We start from the raw sequence: 15517 nt of genomic DNA, 5'->3' as shown, positions 1-15517 counted from the left end.
CTCCTCTGACTGATACAGCTGTAAGAAGATAAAGCTGGAAAAAGAGATACTCATATTCTGAGAATTTTTTTTTTTACATTGTATGAAGAAGGCCCTGCACTTCTGATTTGTTTGTAGCTACAGATAAGCCATTTTTTTTATTTGCTGTAGTCATTTCCTCCACTTCCCTCCAGCATCTGGTATAAAGTGATCAAACAGTAAATCCAGAGATTATGATTATGCATCTCTTCACAGTCAATGTTGTATCATTCTAACCATGAGACTCATCTTTCAAGCATATTTGATGATCTTCATACTGCGCAACTTTGTGGCTTCTCAGTCACAATCTTCTGGTAAGTTCAAATTCCCATATATTTATTTAGAAATTGATATATCAGCTAGCAATATTTCTGTTTATTTTCTACTTCATGTGTTACAATATTCAGTGTTTTTTTGATTAGAAGATTGACCCAAACAAAAATTAATATCCAGCAGAAATGAAAATGTTCTCCTAAAAATACAAACAATAACAGATTTCTATAAAAGTTTTCTAACAGAGTAGATTGCAGCCAAAAAAGACTAGCCTTCACTGAACAAAGAAGGATAAAACACATTCAAGGTAAGGCTTCTGCACTTAGTACTGTGAAAGAATGAACACTGTGGGAAAAGATCAGCAATACTTTGCACCTGAGAAAACATCAAGATAAAAATACTATTACTCAGTAAAATTATTAAAGACCAATTGTTTGGCTGCCTAAGAAATCTCTGTTTTAGGTATTTGTCTGCAATGCCATTAGAGAAATCAAACATAATGATCAACACCTACATCAAAAAAATCTAATCTTCACTCTAATTAATTTCCCACAAGTTGCCTGTAATTTATTTTATAAAGAAGAATAAATTCTTGATGATCTCATTCTATCAACCTCTAAGTCAGCTCTCTGTTCTCTCAAACATATAGTAAATATGATTTTTGATAATGGTGCACCACCTGATTCCCCAGAGTTAATTGTCCCTGTGAGTCACTGGCTGTCCTGTGAGAAAAGGTGACTTCCCTGCCCTGAGATGGCAATCATCTATAGCCATGCAGTGCTGATGGCATGTCTCTGTGGAACAAAATTCAAAAATTAGAATTGTGATGCTTATTCTATGCAGTGTGGGGATGCCTGACAATGATCAGTGATTTTCTGAGAAAAACTCCAAAGCACTCTATGTGGTGGATTCTAAGAATTATGCTATAAGAATTATACCTTGTCTCAAAATGTCTATAAAAAACTTTCACTTGCTTTGTCTTCTTGAAAAGATGTTTTCTATTCATTCTCTGACCCATGTGTTCAGTTCAGCAGTCTTGTGCACAAATGGCACTTCTGCCTACGTTTGTTCCTGTTAAAAAAATGAAACTGTCCTTCATCCACCAGTAGTACTAAGGGCAACTAAAGACTATAGGTTCAGATCTGGGTCTTGTTCTCCAGTAGATCCTGTACAGTGCACTGTGGTTAGTTATCAGATTTTGTCAGTATAAGGAAATCAAAAGTGGTTTTTCTTTGTTATGCATCAATGAGGTTGCAACTGTTCCAGTACATACATGTTTCATTCTGTTATCTTTGAAGATTGATATTCTGTCTCTCTCTTTCTTTTTTTTTTAATTTGTTCCATGACATTTAACCTTTTTACATGTTCCCTTTCAGTAGTATTTTTTCTCAGCAATAAACTTTGAAAAATAGAATGGAAGTGGAAAGTACTTGCTCATATTCTTTCTTGTGATTGTATCTGCATAATTTTTTATTCAAGGAAATTTTTTTTTTCCCTGTAGAACTACTTTCTCCACACACCACAGTGGTATTTTCCATTCTTCTCTGTCCTGAGAAGAATTAGGTGAGGTTCAAGTCTTGTGCAGAACTTTACCGGTTCTGGTAAAAACCTGTCTGGTTTTAAGGAAAGTGTAGGCTTGGATAATTCTCCCTGAAACTCTTTCTTCAGTGCACTGGTCCTGCAGTGTCCTGCAGCACTGCAGTATGCTGCATACCTGGGTAGACCACCAGGTCATCCTCTGACAGAAAGTTGTGCTACCCTCTTTTAGCCCAGGGACTGCCTACTCATAACATTTTTGACCTTTCCATCTATCCATTATTATAATAGAAGGGGTACTTATGAATGTGTTGCTTTGGTGTATTGTATGCCTCCAGGATCATAATTAGAAGGCTTTAAATATTTGTAATTACTGTGGGAAAGCTGACATATCAGCTGAGAATGATCTGTGATGTCACAGCTGAACTCAAAAAATTCCATCAAAAACAGAGGGAGAGAAATGGTCTCCTCTGTTGTCGTTGTCTTTCCATTGACAGAAGATACAAAATTACTCTGCCTGCAGAAGTATAGGTGTATACTTACTTAAAACCAAACATTTTTTCAGTCGATGGCAAGGGAAACATCATCAAAAAGAAAAAAACATATTTCAGATAAACTGTATATATCCCCAGAGAATTTGGTGTCAGTTTAATCTAAACTTTAAAGGAACTCACTTAGGTTATGCATGCCTTCATGTTGAAATTCAAATTATGCAAAATATACATGCTATAATTTGAAAAGATACATGCAAATACCTACTGTACATTTACAAAAAATACAACTCAAACTACATTCAAAAAGGCTTCAAAACTCATGAAATTAGGAAGCATAAAAGAAAATTTCTCTGACTAAAGCTCTGAAAACAAAGCCTTTAATGATAAAAGATTGGTAAGATTCTGTCCTACATACCTACTTAATTATGTTGAAGCTGATTTCTTAAGGAATTCTTTAAAATTACAGCACAGGAAAGAATATGTATATACCACCAGATGGCTTATCATAATTTCTATTCCATTTCAATTAGCTTTCTATTTATTGTTAAAGAATTTAATAATATATTGCTTTCCATTTTAGTACATAAATAACTGCAGTTGTTGGAGTTTATACTTTTATGTTAAAATCCCAGCATTTTAATTCATAATACGTAGGGATTTTTTTTCATAAAAAGGTTCTGATTTAGATATATTTATTTATGATATTAAGTTGATACAATCTGACCAATCCTGCTGAAGTCAATTACTCAGGTTCATGGATAAATCACTGCAGGACTGGAGTTAAACTGATACTCTTTGCCATACAAAAAATGTTCATTGCCAAACCCAAGATTTAGTCTTCATCTCTGAATTAACGCTTTACCAAATCTTTACTTCTCTGCTGGCAGGTTGTAGGATATCTAGTCACAGATTCAAGGAGCTTCCCAAGCATAGATAACTTATTTGAGAGGTAAAATTAGTCTATATTTTGTCAGCACATTTATTGTCAGATGTGTAAAAGAATTTTGGGTAAGCAATTTCTGTGTGCTCTCTCTCACAATTAATGAACCAGTGCTATCCCTCTTAATTCTAACAGTTTCCCCAGAAATATAATTTGCAAAAAAAGAAAAAAAAAATTATTGATACTGCCCAGTAAGATAAAATTAATTCACAAAGAATAAGCATTATAATATTGTTTTAACATCCTGAACTTTGAGGGATGAAACTCCTAGCACTGCAGTTTTTCCCTTTTTGAGTTATTTAAAACAAGCTTTTCCTCTCCTTGCCTCTGTTATGGTGTTCTGTATTTATGTTGTAAGCTATTTTTTCCCTCTTCTTTTATTCTGTACCTGTACAGCCCTTGTGACCAAGTTGACTGAAGACCTCAGATCAATTGTGATGGAAAGAGACTTTCTGTAAGGGGCTGCAGTGACAGGAAAAGGGGCGATGGCTTTAAAATGAAAGACTGGATTTAGATTAGATATTAAGAAAACATTCTTTACTGTGAGGGTTGTGAAGCATTGGGACAGGTTGCACAAAGAAGCTGTGGATGCCCCATCCTTGGAATTGTTTGAGGCCAAGTTGGACGGAGCTCTGAGCAGCCTGGTCTAGTGGAAGATTCAAAAATAGGCCCTACAAAGAGTGTTTTGTTTTCTGTCATTGTGTCCAACTATTGTACACATAGAAACAACATCAGAAATTAATTTTGAAATTAATTACCCTTGAAAATACGTAATTAAGAAATCAAGTACTCTTCCTGCTCTTATTTTCATAATTGAAGCATGATCATTAGCGGCATGATCATTAGAAGCATGATCACTTTCTCAAAGTGAAAATACAGGCAATCAGACTAATTATCCAAAAGTAGGAAGTATATATTTTAAATATCTCAGGATTTTTTATGATGTCTGTTTTAAATAAGAATGGAGAACATGCAATGATACACTTAATACACGTTAAATATACATTAAACTACTTTCATAGAAAATTGAAGTCCAAGAAGTAAAGAATTTCACTTACACCGTGCACTGCACAGCACAACCATGCTAAAGTAGACCACAAAAATTAAAATGTGTTAATGCAATCACAGACCAAGTATCCACTATTAGGCACTTTGCCTGGATATTTCTTAGTGGCTTTAGTAAAAAGCTAAATAAAAGCTTTGTAATTCCCTCCTGCTCTTAGACCTGCAGGAGGGAATTACAAAGAGCTTGAAGCCTTTGTAGGTACTTTTTTGCAACAGAGGTAGGTAGAACTGGCTGGATAAACTCCACTTTATTACACTTTTTAAGATTTTTCACCTCTGGTATTGCCTCAGCATGTAAACAAGACTTTCTGTTTGAGAAAACAATACAAAACAAGCTTGCAGGCATGAGGTAAAAGATGGAGGAGGTAGTTTCAAGTCCTTTTCATGAATAAGAGCAGAATCTTTTTTCCACAGCTGCATGACTCACATAGCGGAAACCTGAAGGTACAGGCCCAGTGTGTCCCGGATTTTTGTCATAACTGCCTTGAATGGTTTTGACAAGACTATGTGTTACAGTACAAAAACACTTCCACAAAAATGTTCTAATTAGAGTAGTCATAAAGCACAAAAACACAGATACAGGCGTGAAAATAGGCAAAATTCTTACTTGAACCCATGTCTCACATTCTTCATGTTGATTACAGAGCAACAAATAGCAACCATGAGAATAGTTATTCTTGATTCCCATGAAGTAATCAGAATGGCTGGATATGATAAATAGCTCATAAAGAAATATTTTAAAATTTTAAACCCCTTGAAAAGTCCAGAGGAGCATAAAATGCACACAGCAATCAAAGCTAAAATCTTCTATTCTTCTTCTAGACAGGAATATTCCAACAAAGATTTTTAGTGTTAGACACTTCACAGCTGGACAGAAAAGTCTGAAAATTTTACCTTCAAATTGTTTCTTGCTGATATATTTTCTTCCTCTTTATTCACTCAAGTAAACACAATTTCACATCTTATAGAATGCAAAATAAATATTTTTTTATATAGAATAGATTTCTAATCCTTCTGCTTTCTTAATTTCTCCATTTCTTCAATGTCAGGTTTATCTTCAGTGTCTGATTGTGGAATCCTGTGTCCCTAGCAAGAACAGTAACGAGATGATCAGAGAGAAAATAATACCTGCGTGCAGTCAAAGGACGTTAAATGGTTGTTCTTGTATTTAGGGTGGAATGGGTATCAAATATGCAATACATCTACTTGTGCTGATCTGCTCTGTGTTCAGTGGGTCTTGACTGGTCTGCATTTCCCGTGTTAGTTCCTTGTTTCTTACAGCCAACATCTGCCAGTTTACACAGACATTCCCTGTAGTGTTAGTTCCCAAACAGTTTTCCTCAGCAGGTATTCTGGGAAAAGTTGTCCTCAAGGTATAGGCCTTATTCAGTGCCTCAACAGGGCCCACTCTACACTTTTTGGTGCCAGGACCACGTGTCCAAATCTCTTTCTCATGTCACTGTGCATGCCTTCATTTCATTATTTTGAAATTCTAATTTCAAACCTCTCTAAGCTATTCTACTCTATTTCCTTGTATTTTGGATGTTCTTATGTCTTCTGACTTTATGATCATCTGAGCCTATTGCACACATATCTTAGAAATACTGACTGCCTACTAATGTCAAGGGACGCTTTTCATACTCACTCCTGAAATCGTATTCTCCATAAATGTCCTGAGCAGGTGAGAAAAATGCCATCAACACCACAATCATCAACTTCAACAATGAGAAGATGCAGATCACATGGGCAACAAGAGAGCTTTTCCATAATGAGAATGTGTCATTTTTTTACACGTGAGTATTGTCAGTGCCTATTCCTCTCTCGTTAAAGGATTTACTTAGGAAGAATGAAATCTTAAAGTCCATTTGAGTCTTCTGTGAACTATAAATGCTTCTAACATTTGTTAATATCCAGCATTAAACCTGTTTATATTCACAATCTACAGAAGTGTACAAATCAATAAACCTGGTGAATAATCAGTCACAACAGACATGATAGGAAAGATTTGTCCCTCTTCCATCACTGTGCTAAATGCTAAGGCTAATTACACCGCTGAAAGTGTTTTTTCCACATAGGTGTGTATATTTTCCTTATTAACTACCATCATTACTGAATAACAGAAGTGTAATATTTTAGTTCAAGACAATCATAGTACTTATCCTTTCTTTCTGGGTTGTATCCATGGAAGAACTTTTCACAGTCCAGTCCTGAAAACAGGATCATGAGAGCATCTGTTTGAGCAAGTCACTCTCTTACTGGAAAACAACAGCATGAATGAAACTTGATTACTTCAGACTGCATCAAAACCGAAGGCTGGAATTTGGGTGAAGTTTGGGTGATTAATTCCCTCACACCACTGTGAAATTTGTCATTTCAAGAAAAACCATGCTCAGACTTTCATCGGTGTAGCATTTGAAAAAAGAAAAAAAGAAATAAAAAAGAGAGAGCAGTATAAAAATTAATTAATTGTTTTAATTGTTAAGTTTTCCATTTACCAATATCATTTCATTTACAGATTTGGTGAAGGCAAGCACAAAGTCTGGAAGCCATGTACCACCTATTTATTGGATCAAGATTATAATTCTGGATGTCTTTTTAAGACAGAAGGACCTACCCTTGCCATTTCTATCAGGAACAGCAACGGAAGTGAAGAGCTTTTTTCTAAAAAATTAAAAGCTGATTTTTACAGTAAGTATGAAAAATCATGACTACTTTGGCAGAAATTCCAGTTCTCTTTGTTTGAGAAGAAATCAGTTATATGGCATATAAAATATTATTAATGTAGTGTGCACATCAAAACAAAACTACAGTTATTTCATGATTTTTGTTCCCTGCTGTTACATAGGCTTGTGTGCAGCTGCAATCAAATGAGATAACATAAGACAGTTAGATTTGTCCCAAAATACAGCTTCAAAATCCAAATGAAAATACTAAACATATAAGCTTCTGGAATTTCACATACCTACATCATTAAAAGTAGGGATTTTTTTCTAATAGAAATCACACAAAGGCTATACAGTGGAGAATTATCTGAAAAACATAATATATTTCAAATTTAATGATAATGTTTTAGCAAAAGAGATTAAACACAAACCTGTCAAGGCATCAAACTTTGAGAATACTTTTATATCTCCTAATTTTAGCAATATCTGTTAAATTATGGAAAATTGCAGCATGGTCTTGACTATTAAACAGCCACCAATAACAAAATTAATTTCAAAATTCTTAGATAACAAAGGACAAATATCAAGGATCAGACTGAAGTCTTTAAATTAGGAAGGCAGAGTTTTCAAAATACAAAAAGGCAACTAGAAGGATTGAGAAAGCGGGTAGCACTCTTTTCAGCCCTTTATTTCACACTGCTGAAGACTTACCAGCTGTGTAGGTCAAGCCATGGAGTTGTCTTCAGACCCTCTGAAAACAGTGAGGGGCAGATTAAGCTGTGCATAGATAGCCCAGGGCTTTTGCAGATACCCCACCATATCCCACATAGCCTCCAGCAATTGCAAAAGTCTCTCTTGGAGGTTTTGTAGTACTGAATTTGTCACTTCATTTCCCATGAGGAAGCTTGTTTCTTTGTATAGATTGCAGGGAGGAAACCAAAGTCCTTCCTTTAAGTAGCTACAATAGGTTCCTGACATGAGTTACTGCCTTTGAATGTGGCATCTCAAATGGTGAACAGTGTCGTGGTGTCACGCTCCATTTTGATGTTTAATAGGGAGGTCAGCTGCAAAAGCAGAACCTCCAATAAGAAAATCAGAATAACAGAATGAATAACAGAAGTGTAATATTTTAGTTCAAGACAATCATAGTACTTATCTTTTCTTTCTGGGTTGTATCCATGGAAGAACTTTTCACAGTACAGTCCTGAAAACAGGATCATGAGAGCATCTGTTTGAGCAAGCCACTCTCTTATTGGAGTGACTTTTTCTCTGACTACTCTTACTAGTGAAATATTGAGCCAAGGAAGGAAAAAATTATTTTAACTGTAAAGTGCTTTTTAGGATGCCATAGCAAAATTTGTTTCTCTTCTTCTTAGTAAAGCCCAGTCCACCAGAAAATGTGACCTTCTTCTGGGAAGAGGACACTGTTACTGTAAGCTGTAATAAACCAGAGAGAAATGCATGGTGCTTGAGACTTGAGCTTCAGTACAAAAGCAAGTTTGACAAAGAGTGGCAAGTGAGTTGTATGTCATATTTTTAATCAACACTGAAAGCAGTTGGACATCACATTTTTAATCAACACTAGAAGGAGCTGGAAGTAGCATATCCATAGAATATAAAATACTGTTGTTTCCAAATTTTCTCCCATCCTATATTTTCAAATATAGCTTCTAGAAGAAAACATCTAGATTTTTAGAACCCTGGGTCTCTGCCATGCCAGAAATAATTTACAAGTTAAAGGCAGCTCCCTAAGAACTGAGGGAAATCTAAGGGAAAAGCCTACATTCAGAATAGAGGAGTTTGGAAAGATAGAAACAGAAAACAGATTACTGAAAAGAAGAAAGAAAAAAAAAACCAAAACTATTGAAATAGTATATAAAAAATAAATTACACGGGATTTTTATTTCTTCTCAAATTAGCTGTTAAGTATTTCCAAATATTATTATTATTTCACTAACTTAAACCTTTCTATTCTCAAATTTAACTTGTAAATATTTTGTGGATTGGAGTGTCTTTGTGTATTGTAAATATGCAACTGTAACATAGTGCACTATACAATGATTGTTAGGACCCTCAGCTCAATACCATACAACAAGGAATGGATATGAATAGTCAAAAGTCAATCAAGAAACAGAATTCCTCAAAACTCAGAGAAGTTAATATTTGGTTCTGAGGTTTTGCATTGGCCTATCCCTTGTCCTAGCTGTGATCATGACTGAGTGCAGCACTTTGAAGCACTGTCTTGAAAACCGGAATTAATAATGATAAAACTTCTTTCTCAGTCCAGAACTTCAAAGTGCTGCAGTGTTGGAGAGCAAGGCTTTGATCCAAGGAAGTGCTACTCTTTCCGGGTCAGACTGAGGAGGCTAGTACCATACTGCAATGTAGTCAAATACAGCAGTGACTGGGAAGCTGAAACATTTTGGATGAATGGCACATTATTAGGTAACAGCTAATATATATTTTTATAAATAAAAATAGTCTAAGTGCAAAAGAAGAAGGGGTGACTGCAAAAGAAGCTGAGGACATGTAGCAAATGAATGTTGCACTATTCTCTATCTCGTGTTATCAGAGAAAGTTCATGTGAATGTTTAATTGTGCCTCTTTAATTTAACTTTGTCCACTTTGTTTCTGATGCCCCCTGAAGCTATCAGTTCATGTCCTAATCAGCAAAGTGTTATTATTTGTGTTATAATAGCATGGAGGATCCTGCAGTGACAGTGATGTGATGCATGGGGGCTCTGTAGGTGTGGGTGTTGAAGGGAGATGCCCATATATGACATTTGGATATCAAAGATGAACTCTGAGAAAATCTCTGGTGTCAAATTTTTGAAGGCAGTTTGTTTTGCAAGTAGATTCAGCTGAACTACAGGACCACAGGTCACAGAAGTTTGATGCTTAAGGATTGGATTGATCGAAACGAGGAGGATGGGGAAAAAGAGATTGAGGGGAAGCAAAGCCACTATCAGCAGTGCTTTCCTACCAGACAGTTGAATTTAACTGAGGGTGACTGACATTAATTAGATTATCAATGTAAATAGTATTCCTACTGCAGATCAAAACCAAACTCCAGATTTTGTGTAGGAAAAAAAAAAAAAAAAAGATTGTACACCATACCAGCACATTTATATTACCTAAGCACAAAATACCCCCCATGAGGCTTTATCAGAATTATGAATCTCTCAGTTGACCAGTGTAACAAGATCTGAGCTCTCTAAAATGCAATGGGCTCACTTGAATGCTCACTTGAAATGCACTTCAATCTCGCTTGAAGGCAATCTATGCACACAAAGCTGGGAAGAAATCCTGGACCATAGCCTGTGCACTCATGGCCACAGTGAAGACTCCTCCACTATGCAAATTGTGAGTCTGCAAGCTTATCCTCAAGTGTGGCTGGCAAACGCCCTTAAGAAATAATGACAATGTCTTCCTCTGCACCTCTGAGAGCAAACAACTTATCAGCCTTACCTGAACCATTTGACCAGAAGCTGTCAGCAGGTACCTGCAGGGAAGGACAACACAGCAGACAAAGTGCTTAAGGCATTCTGTGTGCCCCTGGATCAGAAGCGATATTGACACAGCCCCTTCACTGGGAAAAGTTTCCTTCAGGATTTTAATGAGTTATTGACTCCAAATCTATAATCAGATGAAGACACAAAGCTTCAAGAAATTTCATAAACTCTGAAGACTTTACTTAGTGGGGAGTGACAATTTTACTTGTGGCTTCCTGGCAGCTAAAGTGAGCAGGGAGGTGGAACAGGCTGGACAGTTGTCCCTGTATGAATAATCATCTGCATTTGGCACTTTTGTGGAGACCAAAAGGCCAGTAGTAGGAGGCAGAGGTTTGAGTTTGCATTACAAAAGCTGCAGGAAGAACACTGAGAATGCAGAAAAATGCACAAATTCGTTAATTTTATATACTTGCATGTTAGGTGTTAGCCTTCCACTAGTTACTTTCTGGGTATCAACTTTTGTGATTTGCTGGCTCTTCGTTTGCTGGGTGTCAAGTTTCAATGGGGAATACAGGAATATTTCCAGGTCTCAAAGAGACATGAGTAGTTGATGGTTGCTAGAAGGGTTTTTATTGTATAAAAGCGTCAGTCTCAAAGGCAAAGAGTATAGAAAGTTAAAGTCCTTACTAAAAGTTTTGGCATAAAGTCCTGAGTTCTGAGCAGCAGCTCTCTGGTATAAGGTCCCCATGTTCGGGGCAGCAGCTTTCTCAGCGTGGAGCTCTGTTGTCCTGGGCTGTAGAAGCAGTTGGTGACGGTGGAACTGCTGTTCTTCCTCGGTCTGATAGATTGATGGATGGGTGGATGGGTGGATGGATGGATGGATGGATGGATGGATGGATGGATGGATGGATGGATGGATGGATGGATGGATGGATGGATGGATGGAGAGATTCTGATCTCCAATACAGGGGATTAAATCCATAAATCATCCAATCAGCTAAAAACACACTTCTAAAACAAAATTTTTTACACCAATACGAACTTAATTCTAACATGTGAAAACAATGTTCTCTTTACTTAAATCTTATGTATAGGGTATTATCTGCTTACATGAGTAATCTTATCTGTTCTAAGAATGCAAACTATATTTTCATTATGACTAGAGCTAAGCTGAATCTGTGAAGGGTATTATCACTGAACTTTAAACTGGGTAATAAGGCTTTTCATTAACTAACACAGGCACTTAAGGTACTTAAGCTATATTAAAACTTACTTAAAACTAAAACTTATACTCTATACTTATGGCTTAACATATTTAAGTTTCTCTAAAGATTTTAACTCTAAAAGTTTTAACTCTAAAGACTTTAATTCAGTCTTTAAATTTCTTTTTAGAAATTTAGTCTTTAGATTTCTTTTTCTCCCTGAAGGGCTCAGGAGCATTTCTATTTCATGCAACCCAGCAGCTGGGATTATTTGTTTGTTTTTTGTTGGGAGATAAGACATTTGGGCTACATGTAAACTTGCATTTGCAGCCTTAGTGATTGTAAGTAGGTAGATGTAAGACAGATCTTAGCACAAAGTCGCTTTATCACTGTCAATGCCGCGTGATGAAGGTGAGTAAAAATACTTGATTCATTCATAATGCATCTACACTGCCTGTAAGCCCCCTCTGTTGTCCTGTACCAGGTCAATTTAGATAAATAAAAGCACAATTTTATTTTGTTACAAGATTTGGGGAAGCAGAGATTTTCTTTTCAGTCTCAATTAAACAATTAAACTTGTCTTATTTGTCCTTAAAAATTTTCTGTTTTTTTTTTTTTTTTTTTTTTTTTTTAAAGAAAAGTCAACATTTTAGCAAGATTAGGAACATTCACAATTCACAGTTAAAAAACATATTTTTGACATATTCTTTTTGATTATTCTTAGATTCGTGTGATGATGATGTAACTCCTCAGTCAAAAAGAGTAATTGTCTTAAGTTGTTCGCTGGCAGTACTCTTAATGATGCTTATCCTCCTGATTCTTCTGTGTAAATGGAAAAGGTAAATATAGTTTTATTGGATACTACTAAATAGCCATGTCATGAAAATAGAGTTATCATTCTGGATGAAGCCTCTTAGCAATAAAAATTCTTGTGAGATTAATGAAGTCATGGTGAAGATGTAGAAGTCAGTAGCTTAATTGCAGAATAATACATCCTGGCCTTCCAAACACGCAGGCCTTTAATTTGTAAAACTGAAGCAATTCTGGTAAAAGACAATGTTTCAGGATAATATTCTGTCTTTTCTCTTTCTTTAGAATTCTAGTTAAATCCTGAGAAGCCAGTTTTTCTAGCTACTTCTTCTGAAAGGACATTCTTTTGTTCAACCTTCATTAATCATTCATTAATCAATCAAAATGTTTGTTTGCAGTAGGATAAAGTAAATTTAAGTGCATTCAGCTTCAATAAGACTATTAGACTACCAGTCTAATATTTAGATTGGTAGTTGAATAATGCTGTTCATGTTTAGAATTTACAATTAATAAAAATGCAAAAAGACTACCAAACAACAAACAAATCCACAAAGGCCCCAGATTTTGGGTTTTTTTGTGGGAAAATAGTGCCAAAATTGACATATTTTCAGTGATGAAAGTATTTGTGGCTCTATTTACCCTTTTAGTTCATAAATTGAGTTTTTTTCTCCTGCACTTCTATGGTACATATTTACATTTGTGTTCACTAAGTCAGCCAATACAGCTGGTTGCTACACCATCATCCCTGCCTAGTGGAAGGTAACCAGAGAATGCAAGCTCTGACTACTGCATTGAGCAGAATGGCACATGCTGACTAGATGGAGGTTTGTGTACAGTCTAGATTTTGCTAGAGTGGGGCTGGGTTGAAATTCATCAAAAAATTCTCTTAGCCTGATGGTGTTATCAGACTGTTATAAGTGTTTTTTGACTTTAAAACACATTTAAAAGATATCAAGAACAGAGTACTGTCATGTGAAATATATTTGTGAGTACAGAACTGTGCTGAGGGAGATTTTTGTATAAATAACTGTGCTATAACAAAGCATCAATTTGTATTTTTTTGTTGTTGCAGGGTTCAGATGTCAGTCCTGCCTGCTATACCAGACCCAAAATATCCATTTGCTGATCTCTTCAATGATCATAATGGAAACTTACAGGTAAAAATCACCTTCTTAGCAGGGCTGTAAACTCCACAATGTTGAGAATTATTTGAAAGTAGCTACTGATTCTTGCTCTGCACAGACATAACCACAAGCAGTCTCCAGCATAAGATAAAAGCCCCAAAACCCTTCCCTTTGTGCAGCATCACCAAGAGGATCCACAGAGCAAATGCCAGAGCTCATAAAATCAGCGCAGTGCTGCTTTGGGAATGTGAAAAGACATTTGCTATAGAGACCAAGAAACAGCTGGAGAAGAATTTAAGGGTGTTGAGAGGCACAATATCCATTGAAACGACATTGTGGTGTTTGCATTCTTTCCTGCAAATGACAGGTCAGGGAGCTTGCCTCAACCTGATCTTGTCCCTTATTTTGTGAAGTTCTGAATGTGTGAGTGCTGGCACAGTGATGGCACTCACACCTTTGGAGGTGTCAGTCACAGTAGGAAACATTCTCTCTTAGCCTTACAGGTGCACGTTCACGAACTTTTAGACACGGAATGGTTATCAAATGAATAGACTACAGTTTTGGCTTTTGTTTTCTTAATGCTCCTTATGAGTCCCTGACATCACCTATGTGGTGTAGTTTTCTGTTTTAGCTGTACTAGTGTTTACCTTAACTGTTAGTAAGCTTCCTCTAGATGGGAAACAGGTTAAATATTTACATTTTCAAACCAAATGGAATATCAAAAATCAGTAATAATTTTTCAGTGACAAGCTGAAAGCTTTTTAATATAAAAGATAGCTTTAAACTCAAAGTGAAGAAAAAATATACAAATTCAAATTAGTACTGAATCATTAATACAGGTATGCTATGTTGCCTAAATCTTCATCTAAACTGGATTAAATTAAGTCAGGGTTTGGGTCAAAGAAAGCATGAGTCTATTGAAGAGGGAACACCAGATATTTTACACATCCAAGGTTTTCTAAGGCCCCTGATTAAATACAAAATGTATTTTATGTGGTCTCAAGAATAACTAGGAGTTTGTATGCAGTTCTGGAATCCTGTCTGCTTTCTTGCCATTCTTCCTTCTGTCCTGCTATTTTATGTCCTGCTTCTCTACATTGCTTCCTTTTCATCTTCTCCATTGTGGCTTATCCTGGAAAGATGCCAATATGAAAGGAAAATTGGTAATTGGTATCTATACAACCAAGATTCTTTTAACAGATCTTTTAACATCTCTGCCAACATCAACACTTTAATTTTTCTAGGAATGGCTAGACAAAAATGATCATGTGGTGTTGCAAACCAAGCTGGAATATGAAGAACCAGAGTCAATCACTGAGGCAGAAAGCCAGCAAGAAGATGAGAAGAACAGTGACAAACAGGGACCTTTGGAAAAAATCTTCACTTTTTCAGAAGCAACTGAAAATAATGATGGCAAAGCAGCTGAGATTGCCTGCCTGATACCGGCATCCAACACTGCAGCTCCTATTTCTGGCTTCCATATTTTAATGAATGACGACATGTATGTGATGTTATAAAATCTGCATAATGCAGAAGGTGTTAGGAAATCCCATAAAAGTGCTGATGAGTTTGGGAGAGTGACTGAGTAGAAAAAGTTATCATGATAAGATTCACATCAAGAAAGACACTCGGCTGTGTTTTCAGATCTGTACTTTCCCAACAGGATATCTTGGGCAGACTCAAGTGTTTGAAAAAAACTGATAATTTATAATTAGGATTTGTTCTTCTAATTGGGGTTTATCCCTAAACCCCATTTTCCTGCTATGGACAGGAGAGCACAGGAGCTCTTCCATAATATATGTCAGCAGAACTGAGATTAAGTCCTTCTGCTTATGGAGTGTGGAGAGCAGGGCAAACTATACCATAGTTCTTCCCAAAATGAAGAGAGAAAATAAAGAGATTTTGCTGTCTCACATAAAGAGACTTTTGTTGCGTAACTT

The 15517-nt window shown here is 36.1% G+C and overlaps 1 protein-coding gene across 1 annotated transcript; it reads left to right on the top strand.

The window, feature by feature from the left end:
* The first annotated feature begins 256 nt into the window (after window positions 1-256).
* Window positions 257-15094, top strand: CRLF2 (cytokine receptor like factor 2). The gene is made up of 8 exons (XM_058827031.1): window positions 257-332; window positions 6008-6119; window positions 6842-7014; window positions 8366-8505; window positions 9272-9434; window positions 12368-12482; window positions 13526-13610; window positions 14822-15094. Exons 1-8 carry the CDS (start codon window positions 257-259, stop codon window positions 15092-15094), a joined length of 1137 nt encoding a protein of 378 aa, XP_058683014.1.
* Window positions 15095-15517: the final 423 nt, after the last annotated feature.

The sequence above is a fragment of the Poecile atricapillus genome, chromosome 1, assembly GCF_030490865.1.
Source record: "Poecile atricapillus isolate bPoeAtr1 chromosome 1, bPoeAtr1.hap1, whole genome shotgun sequence".
Classification (NCBI taxonomy): domain Eukaryota; kingdom Metazoa; phylum Chordata; class Aves; order Passeriformes; family Paridae; genus Poecile; species Poecile atricapillus.
The sequence above is the reverse complement of the archived record's forward strand: the minus strand, read 5'-3'. Positions and strand labels throughout refer to the sequence as shown.